This window comes from Pelophylax lessonae, assembly GCF_965119305.1.
Source record: "Pelophylax lessonae genome assembly, chromosome: 1".
NCBI lineage: Eukaryota > Metazoa > Chordata > Amphibia > Anura > Ranidae > Pelophylax > Pelophylax lessonae.
In genome coordinates, this window is record NC_138768.1 from 177,061,374 (window position 1) to 177,084,427 (window position 23,054).

General features: G+C 42.6%; 1 protein-coding gene across 1 annotated transcript in view; it reads left to right on the forward strand.

Moving 5' to 3' along the window:
• Positions 1-23,054, forward strand: part of MAN2A1 (mannosidase alpha class 2A member 1) — a 370,906-nt gene that overhangs the window by 323,544 nt on the left and 24,308 nt on the right. The window contains exons 18-20 of the mRNA XM_082259950.1: positions 47-188; positions 8,257-8,390; positions 9,661-9,855. Of these exons, the coding sequence (XP_082116076.1) occupies positions 47-188; positions 8,257-8,390; positions 9,661-9,855 (471 nt within the window). The remainder of the gene's footprint in view (positions 1-46; positions 189-8,256; positions 8,391-9,660; positions 9,856-23,054) is intronic.

Consider the following 23,054-nt stretch of genomic DNA (forward strand, 5'->3'; position numbering starts at 1 on the left):
TAAATTTGAATACAATGTTTTTAATTGCGGTCCTAATTATTCACAGATCCAGCCACGCCAAACTTTGAACAAATTACCTCTTCAGGCTAATGTTTATCCAATGAGCACAATGGCATATATTCAGGACCTTTTCAGTCGATTAACGCTGCATGCTGCACAGCCTCTTGGCATTGCCAGTTTGAGAAATGGTAAGTAGATAATAGTATTTGACTTATTCTTTACTGTCCAACTTAACACTTTGACAATATTTGTTTTCTAGAAGTGACTTTGGCTAAGGTAATGCCCTTTTATTGAATTAAAAATGAATGTTTATTCATTTCAAATTATTTTAATGGTACTCCCTGAATTAGCAAAGGATTTTACTACACAGATGTTTTTTCATTTACAGAATTTGGGCTGTAAAGCGGTGGTTTTTCATCAGTTTAGTTATGTTTTTTAACCAGTTCCAGTCCGATCCAATTCTGACATTTCTCTCATGCTTGTAAAATTTTTCTTGGCTAGAAAATGTTTTTTTTTTTTTTTTTTAATAATTTTTGAGTTTAAATGCATAACAAACAAAGAAACGAAAGCAAGTATCAACTCGATACAACATTTACATGGCAATCACAATTAGCAGGCGTGTACAATGAAATACAATAAACTTCAATCAATCACTATATCAATCTGTGGACCAAAAGTCCCAGAGCTTGTTAAACCTCTGCAGCTGCGAATTATTAGTCGCCAGGGACTTTTCAAACTGGTAGTTCATACGCAACAGAGAAATGACTTCCGACATGTTTGGTACATCAGTGGACTTCCACTTCCTCAGTATGAGCGTTCTAGTGGAGTCCACGACCTATACATTAGGGGGATTTTTTCTATACCTAAATGTAAGATGGCTAGAGCTGGGTTAGGTTTGATTATACAACCTGTGTATTTGGAAAAAAAACTGAACACTTGGTGCCACAGGCTAGTGAGTGATGGGCAGGACCACATTATATGCAGTAGTGTTCCTACACTAGAGCAATCCCTCCAACACAATTGGGAATATGAACTGGAGAAGTCCGCTAAGCGATATGGAGTGTAGTACCATCTGTGGGTAAGCTTGAGAGTTATCTCTCAGTGATTGGCACAGTGAGTATGCCGGTTGGCTTCCGACAGTGCTCGTCGCCATTGTGATACTGAGAAGCTCACCCGGAAATCCCTATCCCATTTAAACATGGTTAAAGTTTTGAAGAATGTGTTGTTCAAGAGTGCATGGTAATAGCTGGACAGCTTCGGAGAAGCTGTAGAAGTAGTGGTAAGCACATCCCAAATTTTTCCATCTACGCTAGTGCATTGTAGGGGATGATGACGCATAAAGTGGTGTATGCGGTATATGTGGAAAGAGCTCGAGCGTGGTATATGGTATTTGGACTGTAGCTGATCTGGGGACAATAATAGGCCTCGTTCATACAGGTGTTGTAAGGTAGCTATATGCCCATTTGCAGTGATGCCTGAGGGGAGGTCAGGTAGGAGTATATGTAAGATCGAGGATGAAATAGTGTCGTCGGGAGCGAGGGCGCGGTCCTTATTGGGCCCTGAAATCTTGCGCGAGGCTCTAAGCGAGGCTTGCATGGTGGGTGAGAGAGTAGTGAGATTCCACGGACCCACGAATCTCCCAGGAGCAAGTCCCGAAGGGTTTTGGTAGGGGCTATGCTCACCTCTAGAGTCACCCAGAGGGGGACATCAGTCGTGTGAATCCATTTGCGGACTTGTGCCAATATAGTGGCCCTGTAGTATCCCTGAATATCAGGTACCGCAGCCCCTACAAAACATCTCCTGGTAGTAAGAGTAGATGGTGTGCAGCGAGCCCTTTTTCCCTCCCAGATGTATCTTTTCATTTGGGTAGAGAATTTAGCCAAGCTTGTGGCCGGGTAATGTATGTGGAGGGCCCTGAATAGATACAGGATTTGCGGTAGTAGAAACATTTTGTACGCGGTCACCCTACCATGCCAAGTTAAGTACAGGGGTTTCATGCGTGTAGTTTCTATGTGTAGCTTGGCGAGGAGTCTGGTTATGTTAACTGTCAAGAGTTTTGTGGGGTCTGCCGGTAGGTCAATGCCCAAATAGTGAATTTTGTCCGAGGACCAAGGGATGGGGACTAAGAATTCTAACCGGTTTTGAGCGCGGGAGTCTACTCCTAGATTCAAAACCGTGGACTTAGACGCATTGAGCTTGTAATAGGAGATGCGATGAAAGTGCTGTAAAACCTCATAAGCAGCTGGAAGGGATGTGGACGGGTTTGAGAGCATGAGGATAATATCATCCGCAAATAAGGTGATTTTATGATGGAGGGTGGGAAAGGCAAAACCTGTAATCTGAGGGTGAGAGCGTATAGTCTCTGCTAGGGGCTCTATTAGCAAATTGAAAATTGTAGGAGACAGGGGGCAGCCCTGTCTCGTGCCATTAGTAATGGGGAAACGTTTAGACAGTATGCTAGATGTGTATACGTGGGCAGACGGGGTGGAATAGAGGGCCAGGATAGCGGAAAGGATAGGGCCCGACAAAACAAATTTCTGTAAGGTGGCATGCATGTATCCCCAATGGACTCTATCAAACGCCTTTTCGGCATCAAGAGTTAGGAGGACCGCTGGGGTCTTACTCCTATGTGCTAAGTGAAGAATATTTATCATGCGTCTGGTGGCATCAGACGTCTGGCGTCCGGGGGTAAAGCCCATTTGATCTTTAGCAATCAAGTTTGGGAGGAATTGTTGGATGTGTTTTAGATAGTATCCTCGCGTATATTTTGGCGTCCGAGTTCAGTAGTGAAATTGGACGAAAGTTCGCCGGGGTGGTAGGGTCTTTACCAGGTTATGGCAGAGTAACTACATGTGCGCTCAATATGTCTGAGGGGAGGCTGGCGTCTGTCATGGCCTTGTTAAATACAGCTGTTAGTGTGGGGCCTATATGCGAGAGAAATACCTGGTAAAATTCATTAGGAAGGCCGTCTGGGCCCGGGGACATCCCTTTCGGCAAAGTTTTAATACTAGTATTGACCTCTTCCAATGAGATAGGCAGATTCAAGGTGGCTAGTTGGGATGCGGATAACGATGGTAAGGTGATGGCACTGAAAAATTGCTCTATATCAGCTGCCGAGGGTTGATGATCTGATGGGTCATCTTTCAAATTATATAGGGAGCCATAAAACGATACGAACGCATCAGCTATGGCCTGTGGATGGGTTATTTTGCTTTTAGTGGGGAATGGAATTCTAGATTTGGCCTGCTTTTTTTTTTTTTTTACTCTATCCGCTAGAAATTTACCGGCTTTGTTTGCCTGGGAGTAAGATTTTTGTTTCAAATAGTTCAGGTGTTTATCGGATGCCTCCAATAGGAGGATGCAAAGTTCTAGTCTGAGTCAGTCGTGTAGACATAGCAGCGGTAGGATTCCGCTTGTTGTTTTCTTCCAGGACATGAATCTCCCCTTTTTTACTCGTTCAACAAAGAAGACATTTTCTGGTTCCGCGCTCTCTTCCTTCTAGCCTGCTGCTGGATGCTCACACCCCTGACGAAGGCCTTGTGTGCCCCCCACAGCACCCAGGGGTCAGAGACCGACGGTGCATTGAATGAAAAGAATTACCGGATACTGCTCGAGATCCGGGCAGAGCAGCCCGAGTCCTGCAGCATCCCTGTGTCACATCTCCATACACGAGATGGTGCCACCTAAGTGTTCTCCTCAACGATCAGTTCAACCGCGGCATGATCTGACCAAGTTATGTCCTGGATCATCGAGGAGGACACCTTCGAAAGAAGATCCATATCCACCACAAACATGTCTATTCGTGAATATGATCTGTGTCTAGGAGAGAAATAGAAGTAATCACGCTCAGTGGCGTGCTGACATCGCCATACATCATACAATTTCTCAGAGTGGAGAAGCCCCCCCATCGACTGTTGCCGGCCCCGGGGGGACGAGGAGGTGTCCAGCCCGGGGTCTGCAACACTGTTAAAGTCCCCACACATCAGCAAACGACCTTGTTTGATTGAGTATACTTGCTTGAGCAGACGTCTCAAAAACCTTAGTTGGTGAGAGTTCGGGGCGTAGAGGTTCACAAAGGTGAAAAGAGTCATTTAATTCACAGACAGCAATTATGAATCTGCCTTGCGGATCCAGAACCGAGTGGAGAGTTTTGACCAACAACGAGGATCTAAAAGCCAGTAGAACTCCCCCCCCCCCCCCCCCCTCTTTTCATCAGCGGAGGCAAGAAGGATCTGGGAAAAGTCAGGTTGGGTGTGCTCCAGCTTTAAAGTGAGTCTCCTGGACCGCCAGTATATCTACGTTATAGGTCTGAGCTTCTTTCCAAAGCGTGCGCCTTTTAGCAGGATGATTCAGACCGTTGGCATTGACCGATAAGAACTTGATGGTCAGAACTTAACTGGATGCAGAAGTGAGACTGTGATTGTTGTGGTTCTGGAAAAAACACGGTAGTCCAAGCCCTTCGGGTGTCCAAAGACTAACAGCCTAGTTGTGGAAGTCAGGTGTAAATCTCCAATAAAGTTAGTGATGATGCCATGAAGAAAAAGGAAGGAGAACCGAAAAAAAACCAAAAGAAAATAGAAAAAACCAAGTGCAAAAGTAAGAATAGGATTGTCTCTGCAGTCCGTGACCGGACAAAACCGATGCGAAGCATGGGGGGCCAAGAGGGCGGTTGCTCCTATGGCCAGGGACAATATTGGAACTCAGATGGGTAGCATAGTAGAGCTCAGGAAGTGTGGAGCAGGTTTGGAGGGTCTTTTACGTGAAACCACTTGCCAGTCAGCTTCCAGCGGCCTGAGAGGCGGTGAGGCAGGGGGGTCAAATTGCTGTTGCGGCAAGATATTCCATCTCCTCAGGGCCTGGATGCCCTTGTCCAGGGTCTTGATCAGGACAGTGGAGCCCCCATGGGTAACAGAAAGGGTCGCTGGATACTTCCACTAGTGTGGCAATAGTTGCCTATGGAGATTTTTAAGTACCGAAGTTTGGCGTCATTCCACGAGTGTGCACAATTTTAAAGCATGACATGTTGGTTATCCATTTACTCGGCGTAACCTCATCTTTCACATTATACAAAAAAATTGGGCCAACTTTAGTTTGAAAAATTTCTGCGCAAATACCGTGTGACATAAAAAGTTGAAATGACCGCCATTTTATTCCCTAGGGTCTCTGCTTATTAAAAATATATATATATATATATATATATATATATATATATATATATATATATATATATATAATGTTTGGAAGTTCTGAGTAATTTTCTAGCAAAAAAAATATGATTTTTACATGTAGGAGCGAAGTGCCAGAAATCGCCCGGTATGGAAGTGGTAAAGTTATCCTACAAATAGCAAGGTTTATTGGTTATAGACCCATCAGACAGTTGCCTTGACAACATTATTACATATTACAGTGGTTGTAAAGTCAGAAGGTTTATTTATCCTAATGCATTCCTTGCATTAAGATCAAAAGCTTTCTGTGTGCAGCAGCCCCCCCCTAATACTTATCCATCTGGATCCAGGATGTTGCAGGAGTGTCTCGGCTGCCCGGGACTCTCCATCCTCATTGGCTGAGACAGCAGGTGCCATTTGCTCCCGCTGCTGTCAATCAGTCAGTGAGCCAATGAGGAGAGAGAGAGGGGGCGGGCCGGACCGTTGCTCCATGTCTGAATGGACACAGGGAGCTGCAGCTCAGCTTGGGTGCCCCCATAGGGAAACTGCTTGCTGTGGAGGCTTTCAACAGGAGAGCCAAAGAGGATGATCGGGGCTGCTCTGTACAAAACCACTTCATAGAGAAGGTAAGTACAATGTGTTTATTTTTAACAAAAAAAAAAAAAAAGAGAGACTTTAGTATCACTTTTAGAATGGACTACCACTTCTCTCCTCACTTTTATAAAATCGATCAAGAATAAACTGCTTGGGTCTTAAAGTAATTTTAAACATTAATTTTTTCTTTGTCCTAAATTAAAAAAGATGTTAAATTTTACCTGCTCTGTGCAAAAATATTCTACAGAACAGTGCCTTACCTAATCTTTTGTGGTCCTCTGCTCCTTTTTCCTTTGGATGACCCCTTAGCAAGCTGGGTGCTAAAGGGGCACCAATGTGCACAAGCTCCTCTAGCCGGGCAGCGTGCGCCCATAGAGACATACAGCACTGGGAAGCCACGCCCCAGAAAGCAATGTCGGTGAATGCAAAAAAAAAAAATAAAAGTTAAAAATATAAGTAAAGTGTTTCAAGTTTAGAATTGCTTTAACCACTTGCCACAAAATCACGTGTGTGTGTGTGTGTGTGTGTGTGTGTGTATATGTATATATATATATATATATATATATATATATAATGTTTGTGTTTAAGTGATTTTACCAGCACCATGGCTGCACCTGTCGGGCAAAACTCAGGTATTACATTTTTTAACCGGTAATTTTCTTTCTGGTAAAAGCAATCTGAGCAGCCCAGGATCCAATCCAGCGATTGCAGCCATGTACAATAGAGGTAATTGGGGACAGGAAAGTCCCCGATAATCTCTATGGTCTAGGAAAGCCTTTTTCAACCAGGGTTCCTTGAGGTTTCTTCAGGGGAACCTTGGCAAAATGCCTGAAAATTGATCGAAAATTATATACAAGCCAGCAGGTGGATCAAGCCTGCATTTTAGTTACACAAAGCCTTGGGATTTCGTTATACACCATTACGACTTTCTAGACATTGGCATCCAATGACATCTGTCCGTTAAATATGGAGGATGTCTGTTGCCTCCACAGCATCCTTGTTTTACCTTCCTGTGCCCTCTCCCTCAGCGCCGGTGTGACATTAGCTGACTGATGGAGAGAAATTGAGGGGGAAGAGAAACCTTGGAATAGTAGTCAGTGCCAGTGTGCAAAAGTGTATTTGCTTTGGAAGAATAAATCCCCTCCAACTTTGAGTATCCTACGTGTGGATGTTGCTGCATTGCGTAAAACTATTAGAATGCCTCAAGACTGTACTATTAGACTGCCTCAGTTTAAAGGGTGCCTTGAGATCGTCTATCATTTTAAAGGGCACCTTGACTAAAAAAAAAAGGTTGAGAAACACTGGTCTAGGAAGACTAGAAGTGACGAGCGTTTCATCACTTACGTTTTTTTTTGAGAGGATGAGATCAATATTTATTTATTTTTTTATCTCATGCTTTTAAGGATGGAGAAGAGATCTAGGGTCCACAAATGTCTCCCTAAAGAGGACCTGACATGCTATATTGCTATCACAAGGGATGCTTACATTTCTTGTAAAAGCAATGAAAGTGATCAAAAAAATGTTTTTACTGCACCTCCATCCCTCTGTGCTCATGTACAGAAGCGAACACATGTAGGTCATGCACACACATGTAAATGGAGTTCACACCACACATGTGAGGTGTTACTGCAAACGTTCTAGCAAGAGCAATAATTCTTCTTAAGCATCACCTATGGAGATTTTGCAAGTATCATAGTTTGTCTCCATTCCATGAGCATGCACAGTTTTAAAGTGTGACATATTGAATATCTATTTATAGGGTATTTATTGTGGTTATCCAAAAAAAATTGCATTTGAAAAATTGCTGCGCAAATACAATGTGACACAAAAAAATTGCAACAACCGCCATTTTATTCTCTAGGGCCTCTGCTAAAAAATATCTACATAGTGTTTGAGGGTTCTAAGAAATTTTATAGCAAAAACAAATGATTTTTAAAGGTAAACAAAGTGTCAATATAGGCCTGTTCTTCAAGTGGTTAGTACATCAAGAGATCATGGTTTCATTATAAGTTGCATTTCACCTTTGTTTTAAGACCCAGAGCTAGTTGCCTAAGTTTCTCATTTTTAACCGTTTTGCTTGGCAGTTGAGAAAACACCCAAATCTGAGAATGGGGTGGAGTATAATATATACATCCTGTATAATAATAATGTAAGGGGTATACTGTATAATAATCCTTATAGTAAAGTAGCTCTATAGTAAAGTAGCCTGTTTCTGTGGGCAGTTCCAAAACTGGTGAAATACTGCTGACAGTTATTGGCTCCCTAAAAGCCAGCTTAGCCGAACAGACATGTCTGCAGAGATGGGAAAAATTGCTCTCTCTTTTAAGCTGCGGTTTCGCTTCTTTTGTTTTATTGCAAGCTTCACAATGCATATTAAGCCTGACATCTCTATCTGTTTTATGGAGAGAATGAAGGGAACATAATGTTAAACTGTAATTTAAATGTAATGTTTCCAGACATTTGATTGTGTAAACCATTGCCTCATTTTACTCCCAAGGTCAGCTGGAAGTGTTCATGGACCGTCGACTGATGCAGGATGATAATCGTGGTCTTGGGCAAGGTCTTCAGGATAACAAAATCACATTTAATTTATTCAGGCTTCTTTTAGAGCAAAGGACTGGAATACACGAGGTTTGTAAGCGTATTTGCCATGCATGTACTCCATAGCAAAGGGTGCAGCAGAGATTGCAATAGAAAGCACATACTTTCATTTAACTTCCCCATCTGGTAACCGGCACATGCCCATTTTTTTTTTTTATTCTGTGATTCCACACATCATTTACAGAATGAATGTGTGCTCTACCAAATTAAATATTTTTTCCTGTCTTAATTTCACAATTCTCAAAGTAAAAAAGCCACTAGTTTGACCATAAACACCAAATCTAATTCACATCTCCGTTTATGTGCAAGCTAACTTTTTTTCCACAATGCTGCATACACTTTTTTCGATTTTGGTTTTTGATATCGTTGGCGCAGCATAGACATTTCACTGTAGCCAAGCATTATTGCTTTCCAAAGCTGCTCTAAAAAATAAAAGTGGGCACTAAGCAGCAAATCTGGATGTCTGTATATAGGCCAATTACTGGTGCAGCATTGCAAAAAGTCAGTGCACAGTACATTATGAGTATGTTATTTAGTAGGATTCAAGTCACATTCAAGTGTAATAATCTAAGGAACCTTGACACTTAGCCAACACTATAGGAACTTTGTAGTGCAGCACTATAGTAAAACTAAAGAAGAAACAAGGCTTAATGGAAATGTGACATGAGCATATGCATATGAAATTAACAAATCTTTTAACAGCAGTTATTAAAAAGTGCTTTAAAATAGATAGCGGAAATCTTTCTATATGACCGTGGAGATTCCATACCTAGAAAGGGAGCTTAGTTTAGTATTGCCACTGAGCTGTTCACTCAGTTAAAGGATTTGGAAAGGTTGGGCAAGGCTGCAACTTTTGGATCAATCAGAAGACTGCATAAAGGTTGCAGAAACAATTACCTGCTCTAGACTGCCTTGAAGATCTTGAATTTCTCCCCACCCCAAGCGGTCTGTAAACCTCCACCTCTGAGATGGACAGAAGTTCTTGCCAGACACGGCTGATGACAGAGGAGGTTTTCACATTGCTGTACTAGTTGCATTGATGTCTATACAAGATGGAGCAAGAGTGCAAACTTTAAGATCTTGGATCATCATGTGCTGCCTTAGGACATTGTTAGTTTTATACATTTGTTGCAATGCGGCATAATATCAAAGTTGCATTTTCTGCTCCACTGTAAGGGTCTAGCGTTTTTTTTTTTTTTTGCAAAAATCAGTTCTTGTGTATTACTTTCTCTGGGCAGCCCATACATTTCATTTTTGCTAAAGTTTTTGTTACTGTAACTTTTTTTTTTTACCTGTACAGGGTGAAGATAGAAGAGCTGTCAGTTACCCATCTCTTTTAAGTCATATAACATCAACCACTTTAAACCAACCATTAATCTCAATGGCTGCAATGATAGACACTGATGCTCCTCCACTACTAGATGCCTTCTCTCCTCTCATGTCTTCAATGCCTTGTGATGTTCATTTAGTTAATTTACGAACTATTCAAGCAAAGGTGGGTCACAGGTCATACAAGACTAGATTTACATTGTAAATAGTGGGTTCGAAATTAACAAATGAATATATTGAACCTACAGTTCAATGTAGAGTTTTTAAATACCTTGTAGAAAACTGTATTGATATTAGTTTGTTTTAGTTGATGTGCTCCTATTAATGGTTTCTCTTGAAGGGAAGGAAATGCAGGTCATCTTATACAGTGTATTTATATATAAATATATATTTCTCTTTCGTTCATTGATGGACACAGCTCCATATCATCTTTGACTCTTGGGTTATGTTGCTCTCATTAGGAGTAGGACACTAGGTGGAAAAGAGTTGAGTTTGACTACGCTCATAGGGCAGTTCCAGGGGGGGTATACTCTCACTTCCTGCTCTAGCAGTTTTTTTCTGCCTAGTCAGGAATAAGGACCTAGATTTTTTCATTCTAAACTGACCTTTTTTCTTTTTGTTTTCTTTCTACAATCAAGTTTATTCAAATGAGAACTACAATCAACTGCAGGTGACACACTGAATATCTTAGATCCTTACGCTCTCCCCAGTCTGGGCAGCGATCGCGTGCAGATCGCAGCTCTGCACTAGGTCTTTCATCACTTAGCCCCACCAGCCGGCGAGTGAAACGCCTCTCGCGGTCGCGGCCTGAGTTGCAACATACCTCTGGCCCACAGCACCCCCAATTCCAAGATGAGGAGGTGATCTGCCCAGAGCAGTGCCCTCCCGGTTCCAAGGTGTGGTGAGTAGTGTCCCCCCTCTCCCTTTGTGGTACCTCGGGGTGGACGTGGGCCCCTCCCTAGGATGGTCGGACCCCTGGGTTACCCTCCATGCCCCCAGCCCCTCTAAACAGTCACAGTGGGTCTTTTGGCCCCAACCCACCTTTACTTCCCCCTTCCCTCAGTGAGGTAGGAGCTGGCTTTGCTACACGCTCCAGAAGAGGGGGGTGGATGTGGTTGTTGCTTACCGCGTTGTCCGGATCGCACACGGGGGGGGTTTGAGCGGGTTCCCGGTCCCCTGGGGGTTAGTAACTGGGGCGGGGATGTCCTTTGGGCTCCCTGCAGCGATTGAGGGGGGCAGATGTTTCACTATCCGCAGGTCAGCGCCTCACATGGCCGTATCGGGCCGAAAATTTAGACGCGACTTTGCAGCCTACTCACGGCTGTCTTAGTGACTGACCAAGCTGTCTGAGTTACTGGCCAAGCTGTATGAGCTGCTTGTGCAGTTGTCGGAGCTCCTAATCAAGCTGTCTGAGGTGCTATATAGTGGCTGGTACTGCCAGCAGATGCGCGCCTCATGCGACCGGATCGGGCCAAAAATTTAGGCTGCGGCCTACTTGCGGCTGACGAAACTAGCTTTCCAAGCGACTGACCAAGATGTCCGAACTGCTGATCAAGCTAACAGAGCTGCCGGCAGACACGTGACTCACGCGGCCTGATCGGGCCCCGAATGTAGGCCGCAGCTTTGTGGCCTACTCGCGGCTGGCTGGCCAAGCTGTCCAACCTGTTGACTGGGTTGATAGAGCTGTGGATGGGCATCCCCCTCCCCTCAAGGCCACATGGTCAGCCTGGTGCCTCCCTTGAACCCTGTCAAGGAGGCTAGGTCCTATTATGCCCTCTATGGAGGGCAACCCTCTTTTTTTTTTTTTTTTTTTTTTTTTTTTTTATTGCTGGTCTAATAGGTGGTCCTTTTGTGGACCTTTTGGCTGGCGTCTCAATTTGGAATTGTGGTCGGCGACCTCTCCTGCTTGTTATTTTCTCCAGGTGGGCTTGGTATATAGCGAATCTGCTGGGTCTACGTCCACGCACTTCGGGTGCTCTGACGATGAGATGGTATCCCTTGAGGAGTGCCTGTTGAGTACGTGGGCAGTCCCACCTGTGGGGGACTCTCAGGTTTCCAGGCTGAATAAATCCACCATAATTCTGGTGGAGGAGTCTCTGGTTTTTAAAAAGATCCCTTTGTCAGGAGAGCCTGGACTTTGGTCCACCACATGTTTTACTGTGGCCGGTTCAGTCCTTGGGCCGGTGTTCACCATAGCATTGATGTCTCTGACTTTCCCAAATGGGCACAGCTTTTGCGCTGGGATCTATGAGGGGAAACACTCTCTACCTGCCCCTGCGGAGCTGGCTGGCTTTTGGTCCAGGGGCTGCAGTTCGTCTGTGATGCCTCTCTGGATGCGGCTCCCTTAGTCTCTGGGCTATCCATGACAGCAATATCCTTCGGCACATGATATGGCTAATATACTGGTCTGTGGACCAGGCTGTCAAGAAGGCCTTGTGTGATCTTTGCTTTGCGGGAATCGCCTGTTCGGAGTCTCCCTGGAAGGACCTCCTCCGGAAGTTCCTTTCGGACCCGGTCTGGTATGCCGCGAGCAGGTCCTTCCAGATCTGCTGACAAGGTTTTTTCTGCCTCAAGGTGCGCCATCAACCGTGTTTGGGGTGGGGGAGGACGTCTTTGCTTTCACTGGACCCGTGGACCTCCCTTATCATACAGGTGGGTCCATAATTTCATCCGCCTGGCTACAAGATCGCGTTTTTGATCTTTTACTCTAGTGCAGTGTTTTCCTTCCAACCTGCGTTTATCCCCAGACTGTCTTTGAGGTCTATTCGGGGCGATGCAAAACTTACTACAAGAGATGATTGTTCTGGTCCTTGAATCGAAAAGTTTGTTTCTTGGCTTTTATTTCAAACATGTTTGCAGGTTCTAGGAAGGAAAGTGTGGTACGTCCAATCTTGGACCTCAAGTTCTGATCTGTTTTTGTGCGTGTACAGAATTTTCTAATGGAGTCCGTTGGTATGGTAGTGGCATCCCTACCTCAGGGGGATCTTCTGGCCTCCATCGATATTAGGAGGCTTACCGTCCTATTCCGTCATATGATGGTCATCCGTGCTTCCTCCGCTTGTCGTGTGCAAGGAGCGTTGTCAAGAGCTATCACCTCAGCCCCTCAGGCTTTCGCGAGTGTTTGTCCCGGTGTTGGCATCCTTGCGTCAGCGGGGGATTGCGGTATTGGATTACCTGGATGATCTTCTACGAGCCGAGTCTGACTGTTCTGATGGACAACCGGGAGAGTACTGTGCGGACTCCTTAGGAGTTTGGTTGGAAATTTAATTTCCAGTTTTTGGCTTTGGTTCTGCCCACCTAGTTGGACTATCTGGATCTGTTCTGGACTCTGCCTCAGCCATGGTGTTCCTCCAATAGGACAAGTTCCAAAATCCTAGACATCTGCAAGAGAGTTTCTTGCTAATGTGAAGTGAGAATCCACAGTCTCTAGATAATCTGATCCTGTTGAGCTGGGGTATGAGAAGGTCCCTTCTTCGGTGGATTCGCTCTCTGGCGCTTCAACAGGGTGATTCTTCCTTTCCCTGTATTGGACGGTGGTCACCATGGATGCCAGCCTGTCTGGGTGGGGTGGCGCGTTTTTGACACGGATTGTGTTTAGAGGATCTGGCCTCTGGAAGAATCCAGACTGACTATCGGTATACTGGACATCTCCTTGGAGGTGTTTCATCATTGGTGTCTCTGGTGGGGAACTCCCGAGTTTGTCCTGTTGGCCTTCCATGTCCACAGGAAGTTGTTTGGGTTTGTGGCACAATCTTGGGATCCTCTGGCCAACACCACGGATGCACTGGTGGCTCCTTTGAGGCTGATGTCGTCTGAAATACAGCTTTCCTCTTCTGGAACTTCTGCCAAGACTCCTGAGTAGGCTTGAGGCAGAAGGGATTACGGCTAACCTAGTGGCTCCAGACTGGCTTTGCCGGTCTTGGTACACGGTTGGTCGTCAATGTTCCTTGGTAACTTTCTCTTAGAGAGATCTGTTGGCTCAAGGGCCAATCTTCCATCTTGCTTTTATAGTCACTGGCTTTAATGGCTTGGCTGTCGAAGCCAGGTGCTGCAGGCTAGAGGGTTGTCTGAATCTTTGATTCCCACACTACTGCAAGCTAGTAAATCTACTTTTAGGTAGTTTTACCATCGCGAATATTTTGTGGATGTGAATCCCTTAGGGCTCACTCCCGCGCCTTTTTGGTGATTCAGAGTTGGTTTCCTCCGAGGTGTTAAGCAGCACCTGGCCTACCATCAAGGTCCAGGTTCGGCCATCGGTGGTTTGCTTTCTTTGTCCTTTGGCCACGCTTTCTTTTTTTTCGCACCTTTGTTCAGGGGGTTCGCCACTTGGCTCCCCCCCCAATACGGTCTCCGTTGCCCTCGTGGGATTTCAGCTTGGTGGTGTTGGTTTTCAATAACCGCCATTGGAAAATATTTGGGAGATTTCTCTGCTTACATTGTCCCAGAAGGTAGCCTTCTTGGTGGCTTTTTCTTCTGCACCGAGAGTGTCGGAGTTGGCAGCTGTCTTGTTGTTCACCTTACTTGGTGGTTCACGGAGATAAGAGTGGTGCTGTGTCTCTGCCAGTTTCCTTCCTAAGGCCGTCTCTGGTTTCCATTTAAAATGAAAGCATTGTGTTGCTTTCCTTGTGTTCTAAGCCTAAGCATCCTAAAGATTGCCTTTCATTCTTTGGATGTGGTTCGGGCAGTCAGGCAGACGGTGGTGCAGGCATATTGTGTTAAATGTCAGGATCCTCAGTTTTCCTTTTAAGGCGCATTCTACGAGGGCGCTTAGTCATCTGGCATCAGTGGTGTAGGTTTGGATGTGGCCACCTGGTCATCCGTGCACGCGTTCACAAAATTTTATAGGGTAGATATGTTGGCATCTGTTGATGCCGCTTTTGGCCGAAAGGTGGCCGCAAGGTTTTGCAGGCCGCTGTTGGAGAGGATTATTCCTCTTTGAGGGTGTACATTTTTGCCAGGTGAGCTCAAATTTCCTTGTTGAACTCCTGTTTTACCTGGTTGGTTACGCTTAGCCTTTGAGAAGTAGGTTTATTACTGTGGTGTTCCCACCCGTCATATTGACACTGCTTTGGGATGTCCCAAGGGTCAAAAAAGATATGGAGCTGTGTCCATCAATGAACGAAAGAAAACTGGATTTTTGTCGTGCTGTAAAATCCTTTTCTCTGATGATCATTGACGTACACAGCACCCGCCCCTCTAATGAGTTGGGGCTTATGGTCTTCTGACACTGCTGGTTACAAAACTGAAGAGCTACAGCAGGAAGTGGGAGTATACCCCCTGGACTACGCCTATAGGGCAGTCACAACTCTTTTCTGCCTAGTGTCCAACCCAGTGGGCTGAGCAAAAAAAAAAAAAAACACTGAGCAGCTCGAGATAAGCTTGTTGTGCGAACTATGCGATGTTAGTACAGCGATCTCCCCTGAGCTAGTGTGTTCTGACAGGATCCTGTATCATATTTCCCTGCGATTTGAGGGAATCCCCCCGTCATTCAACTAAATTAAGGGATACATTCACTTTTGTAACATGTTACATGTTATTCCCATACTTAGGGTGTAATATGTTATAATAATGCAACTGCCCGTCCCCCCCCCCCCCCCCCAGGGGGGAAAGGTGCTTATATCGGTTTAATCCCTTACTGCTACCGCCCTGACCCCAACCCCACACAGTTCAATGTAAATATTAAGCAATGCCAAAGCCGATGGAATTTCTGCACATACGCACGAGTGACGTCATCCCCGCCCCGGCAGTAAAAGCTGCCGGCGTTCAATAACTGGAAAGATGTCAGTGGCCAGCTGGGAGTTCCTGGGTTTCACATCACTGGAGCTAAGGTGAGTGTAGTTCCTCTTTAATGTACACAAAGAACTGTTCATATCTGAAATGTTTTCACCTGCTTCTCTATAGATTACACTCAGGTGATATCCTGTTGTAAACCTATGACAAGATTTGGTGTTTATGAAGAAAAGAAATGACTGCAGCCACATCATCTAAGCTGCAATATATAAAATGTTTGTTCTTGGGCTTACATACACTTAGAGACAGAATACAGTAGGATTATCCTTGATTGCTGTTAAATGCAGGTCTTATAAGTTAGGAGAACCTACCATTTTTTTTCATGACCGCATAATTTCCCATTTCAGTCTGGGCTTTTTTTTTTTTTTTTTTAGATATATGTTTAGAGGTTTTACCAGATTTTTTTCTTCCTTGCAAAAACCAGATTTATTAACAACACACCCTGGCTAAAAAGTTTTGCAAGTGTTAGTCCCTGCTTAGAGGGTGTGTTTTTCCCATGTTCTACTACCCTTGGTGAATTAGTTTCACAACTATTTTGTGGTGTTTTGTTTTTCTTGGTATATTTTAGCTTTCTTCTAATGTTGACAAGTTTTAACAAGTTAGTCTTTTATTTGGTTTGGTGTGTTTTCTGTAGCTGTTGGTGAGTTGCCAATGAAGGTATTACGACAATTTTAAACTTCATAAATTACATTAGCGGCATCGGTTTCTTAGCTTGACACAATTTCAAACAGTAATTCTGTGTTCCGCTTATGACTTACATGCTACTGTATCCTGCTGTTTTCTGTTTCACTTACAGCCATATACAGTGCCTTGCAAGTATTCACCCCCTTGACATTTTTCGTGTTTTGTTGCCTCTCAACCTCGAATTACCATGGATTGTTTGAGGATTTGCATCATTTAATTTACAGAGCATGCCCGCAACTTTGAAGATGTTGTGTTTTTTTTGTTTTTTATTGTGACGCAAACAACAAATAGGACGAAATAACAGAAAAAGTAAATGTGCAAAACTATTCACCCCCCCCCCTAAAGTCAATACTTTGTAGAGCCACCTTTTGCGGCAGTCACAGCTCCAAGTCGCTTTGGATAAGTCTGAGCTTGCCACATCTTACCACTGGGATTTTTGCCCATTCCTCCTTGCAAAACTGCTGCAGCTCCTTCAGGTTGGATGGTTTGCGCTTGTGAAAAGCAATCTTTAAGTCTGACCACTGATTTTCTAATGGATTGAGGTCTGGGCTTTGACTAGGCCATTAAAACACATTTACAGTTGTGTTCAAAATTATTCAACCCCCAATTAAATTGATTGTTTTGGCCAGTTTGACATTGATTTTGATCATTCAGTCATCCTGCTTACAATTGAATCAAAGAGGCACGTGTAGGTCAGACTTAGGTCATATTACATAACATTTATAATGAAATAACCACAAATGTCTTTTCTGTGCTCACATCATTATCAGTTTTATTCAACCCCCAAGTGACATTCAAACTTAGTACTTAGTACAAGATCCTTTTACAGTTATAACAGCTTTTAAACGTGAAGCATAGCTTGACACAAGTGTCTTGCAGCGATCTACGGGTATCTTCGCCCATTCGTCATGGGCAAAAGCCTCCAGTTCAGTCACATTCTTAGGCTTGTGCACTGCAACTGCTTTCTTTAAGTCCCACCAGAGGTGCTCAATCAGATTTAAGTCTGGTGACTGATGGCCACTCCAAAATGTTCCAGCCTTTAATCTGCAACCATGCTCTAGTGGACTTGGAGGTATACTTGGGATCATTGTCCTGTTGAAAGGTCCAACGTCTCCCAAGCCTCAGGTTTGTGACGGACTGCATCACATTGTCATCCAATATCTCCTGGTACTGAAGAGAATTCATGGTACCTTGCACACGCTGAAGCTTCCCTGTACCTGCAGAAGCAAAACAGCCCCAAAGCATGATTGACCCCCCGCCATGCTTCACAGTAGGCAAGGTGTTCTTTTCTTCATAGGCCTTGTTCTTCCTCCTCCAAACATAGCGTTGATCCATGGGCCCAAACAGTTCTAATTTTGTTTCATCAGTCCACAGAACACTATCCCAAAACTTCTGTGGTTTGTCCACATGACTTTTGGCATACTGCAGTCGACTCTTCTTATTCTTTGGAGACAGCAAGGGGGTGCGCCTGGGAGTTCTGGCATGGAGGCCTTCATTACGCAGTGTGCGCCGTATTGTCTGAGCAGAAACTTCAGTACCCACATCTGACAAATCTTTTCTCAGTTCTTCAGCAGTCACACTGGGACTTTTCTCCACTCTACGCTTCAGGTAGCGCACAGCAGTTGAAGTCAGCATCTTCTTTCTGCCACGACCAGGTAGCGTTTCAACAGTGCCCTTTGCCTTGAATTTGAGAATGATGCTTCCTATGGTGTCTCTTGGTATGTTTAACATCTTTGCAATCTTCTTATAGCCATTGCCCTTCCTGTGAATAGTAATCAACTCTTCTCTTGTCTTCCTGGACCATTCTCTTGACTTCACCATGTTTGTAACCACACCAGTAAATGTCTAGAAGGAGCTGAGTATCACAGTCATTTTAAAGCTGCCTAATTGGTGCTTATTAGGCTTTATTGCTGCTCCCTGACATCCACAGGTGTTTTCAATACGTGATTGAAAACACTTCAATGAACCTCTGTTCTTCAGAGTGGTAGTCTTTAAGGGGTTGAATAATTGTGTCAATGAAGAATTCACAAAAGAAACATTTACTACTGTATTACAAAACCAATTTATGTCATTTTAGTTGCATATGGTTCTTTAAGAAGTCCTTGTAGGATTTCATTCTGAATACAATTACAAATGTACACTAAATTCCCTAAAACCCTTTACAGCATTGGGGGTTGAATAATTCTGAACACAACTGTACATGTTTCTCCTTAAACCACTCAAGTGTTGCTTTAGCAGTGTATTCGGGGTCATTGTCCTGCTGGAAGGTGAACCTCTGTTCTAGCCTTGAACACAGAGTGGTACAGGTTTTGCTCAAGAATATCCCTGTATTTAGCACCATCCATCTTTCCCTCAACTCTGACCAGTTTCCCAGTCCCGGCTGTTGAAAAACATCCCCACAGCATGATGCTGCCACCACCATGGATGGTGTTCTTTGGGTGATGTGTTGGGTTTGCGACAGACATAGCGTTTTCTTTGATGGCCGAAAAGCTCAATTTTAGTCTCATAAGACCAGAGCACCTTTCTCCATACATTTTGGGGGTCTCCCACATGCCTTTTCGCAAACTCAAAATGTGCCACTTTGTTGCTGAAAGTAATGGCTTTCTTCTGGCCACTCTGCCGCAAAGCCCAACTCTATGGAGCGTATGGCCTATTGTTGTGCTATGTACAGATACTCCAGTCTCTTCTGTGGAACTCTGCAGCTCCTCCAGGGTTACCTTAGTCTCTGTGGAGAAGATATTAGGGTAATTGGCGCTGCCAAATGCTAAATTAAAATGTAAAAGTGTGTCTCATAGATCTAGGTACAATAAAATGTTCCGAAACAGTTATTGCTGTAGGTGGTGGTCCCTATAATGTAACTAATGGTCTTGATGGTAAGCCACAATAAATATTTGAAGATGTCAATAAATTAATAATAAAAATTGACCATTCATCAATAAATATCACAAATAAATACTTGGTAGCAATACATTAATAAGGCAACCCAATCAATAAAAGCAGTGAAGTATCTCAAAGTTCAAAGGGTAGTGACTCTTAAAACAATTGGTGTGAACACTAGGTGGCAGTGTTGATCAAAATTAAGTAGAGATGTCTGAGTGACTGGAAAGTGCCAGGTGCTATAATTAAGTCACAAATCTAAGTGAAGTGCCAAAAAATGGGTGTCTAAGTGAAATCAAATAAATATAGAAACAAGCCAAGTAGTATAAAAATGCATATGATGTGCCAAGTGGATGATAAAAAACAATTAAATAGGTGAATTTATGGTGGTTGAATAAATATGAATATAAATAATAATAAATTAGTCCATGTTAAAAATGAAAAAAAGTCCAAAGCAAAATATATGCTCAATATAATAGTCCAAAAACGTGCAATATGGTGATAGGACGTGCCAAAGAAAATCGCATGGATAGAGGGGGTGTCTCCTGGTGTGGATCAGGATGTGGGTGCTGGGTGAGGGAATTCCGTGCTCCCCTTCCTAAAAAGCCCGCACTCACCAGAGAGCGGCACCCCTACAGGGGTAACCAGCGTTGGATAATTGGGGTAAACCCCGATGAACCTCGGTGAGCCTCTCCTTTCCTGGTGGGACCAGTGGTATTTCCTCCCTCAAATGGTAGGTAATGGGGATGAGCGATGGGGGTAATGAGCAGCGCTCCAGCAAGGATGATGTCCGGGATTATATGGGTAAAGAAACACTCATATAGTGAAGTACCGTAATGTATATTCTTTTATTAAACAGATAAAATCAAGTACTCACATTTAAAAACCGGATAAAACGTCTGTAAGAAAGTAGGGACCGCGAACCCCTCGTATAGCGGTATATCCGGACGCCGTGCGCCTCAACGGCCGGATGTGCGTCTCAAGGTGCGGAACTGACGTGCCTACGCTCTACGCGTTTCGTCATAAGACTGACGTCATCAGGAGCAGCGTGAGGCTACGTGAGTCCCGCTAGTATAAATCCTAAAACGTTGCCCGGCAACCGGAACAAGCGCCCAATCAGAAAAAGTATACTAGCGCGTCATCAGTTGGTGGGCAGATGTGGTTAATGCAAAACTGCATAGAACTTGAAGCTCCACCCAATTTGGATTTTTCGACCAATGGGTTTTTAAATAGAGCCATAATCAGCAGTTGCTATGTAAAAGAGGAAAAACTGTTTATTTATTTACCGATAATTTAAATAGGTGACAGAGGAATATGTCGGGACCGTCCGAATTAGTGGTTGAGTATTAAGTGATAAATATGAGGAATTAAAATAAAAGAACCATTAAAAGATAAAAGATATAATCGGGAAGATAAAAACTTTGTCATATGTGTTTTGAATCTAATTAAAACCTATGATACAAATGGTAAGTATTAAGGAGAAAGGTAAAAAATTGTCTATATGTATATATATGTTATAAGACTAAGTATACGGTAAAAGTGGGCATATATAAAGAGAATAAAATGTGAAATTGATGTAATATTGTGGCTTAAAATATGATAATATAATTACAATATAGTTCCAATGGCCTAATTAGTCTGGTGATGGCACTAATGACAAGGGGAATATTACAACTTTTCTAATTCTCTAAATACAAAAGCCAAGTTGAGTAAGTGTATATACTATTATAATACAGTATATTAGCGGGAATAAATATATTAAATAATGAGTCTTATAAAAGGGATAATATAGACCTCTAGCTATGTATAAACAACTAATAATAACATATTAAATGTAAAATGACCCAAATGATGTTTAAAAATGGTAATGGTGTTAGAAATACAAGGGATCTTGTATATGCATCGGGATACCATGAGTATCACGGTGTAATGTATATTATTATTAATGAGATATTGGAAGGCAATTGTGTTCCTGTGGACAGGCAACTGTGATACATACTATATAAAACAAATAGCAGAAAAAATGATAACAGGATATCATATAAGTATGCATAAAGGCATATATATCATTATTAAATATCTCATGTGCTAATACCTAGGTGACATGTGGTATACCATAAAGACCAAACCATAAATAACAATTAAATTGGTTCAAAGGGTGTGTCAAAAAATAAAATAAAATAAAAATAATAAGCTGTAGTGTGTTGCACTGTATAGTGTTAATCTCTGTTTTATCTAAATGTGCTCGATGGTGAGACCAAGATAAAGTGGATTATTGACAAGTATATTAGTGAATGATTCTATAGTGATGGGTGTATCTATATTTAGATATTAGTATGTGAAAGGAGTGGTATATAAAAAATATGTATAAGTGTTGCCATATAGTGATGTTAGTCCAATTGGAGCTTAAGACCACTGATATTGGTAAATTAAGAACATAGAAAAACTTTATTAAAAAGACTAAAAACGTGTAGCTGCACTAAAAATCAGAGATAAAGCAATTCAAGTCAATATCAAGGTTAAGTCCTCCGGGTTGAAGAGATTCGAGCAAGTAAATCCACTTAGTTTCGTTTTGTGAGATTTTTCTAGTTTTATTCTCACCTCTCCAATGTTCCTTTATACTGTCTATACCATAGAAAATCAGCCCTCTAGGGTTCCGATTGTGAACCTCCTTAAAATGTCTTGATAAACTGTGTTTGGGAAAACCCCTCTTTATATTTCCAATATGTTCTCTGATACGAACCATTAAAGGCCTAGTGGTCCTCCCTATATATTGAAGTTTACAAGGACATTCGACAATATAAGTTACATGTGTACTATGGCATGTGATCAGATTTTTTATTTTAAAAGTTTTCTTGTTTACATTGGACTTAAATTGTGTGATCTTCTTTTTCTGTGCTGTGTTATTTCTGCAGGCTAAACAATTACGACAGCGAACGAATCCTTTCATATCTGGAAAGAGTTTCACTTCCTTTGGGGGATTAATGACATTATGAACAAGTCTGTTTCTCAGTGTAGGTGCCCTACGATATATAAATTTCGGCCTACTTGGTAATATTTTGGAGAAGACTTTGTCCGATTTTAAAATAGGCCAGTACTTTTTAAAAATCTTTTCTAATGACTTATATTGTTTATTAAAACCAGTTATAAAAGCATATTCCAAGTTGTTGTCATTATTTCGAATTTTCGTTTTTAATAGTTCGTCTCTAGGCATATTTTTAATATTATCTATTGTTTTCTCTAAAATCAGTCTGTCGTATCCTTTTTCCTCAAATCGTTTAGTTAGTTTTTCTGCTTGTGTCTCGAAATCCTCAATATTAGTGCAATTTCTTCTAATCCTCATGTATTGTCCTTTGGGTATGTTTTGTTTCCATTTTGGATGGTGGCAGCTGGAGGTCGGGATATAACCATTTTTATCCGTGGGCTTAAAAAAGGTTCTGGTCTGTATTCTGTCTTCCTTTTTGAAAATCTGTAAATCCAAAAAATCGATTTGTTGTTGGTCATAATTGGCTGTAAATTTAATCCCATAGGGGTTATTATTAAGTTGTTCTATAAAATTGTCTAAAGTGTCTTGTGCTCCTTCCCATACTAAAAAAATGTCATCTATGTATCTACGGTAAAACTGTAATTGTGGAATATTTTTTCCGTAGACCATCCTCTCCTCTAGCATATTCATAAAAATGTTGGCCACGCTGGGGGCATAACGTGCCCCCATGGCCACACCTTTTGTTTGTAGATAAAATGTCTTGTTATACCAGAAATAGTTTTTCTCCATGGCAAGTTGTAGTCCTTCTAAAATGTAGTTGATCTGTACTTGTCTTAGGTCTGTTTCCTCCGATAAAGCCTTTCTGACACTCTCAATTCCATCCTTCTGGTCTATGCTGGTGTAAAGTGAATTTGCGTCAATAGTCACCAGGATCTGTGTTTCTGTTGTTGTAAATCCTTGCAATTCTTTGATCAGTTGGGTGCTATCTTTTAAATATGATGTTCCGTTACTAACTAGTGGTTGAAGAA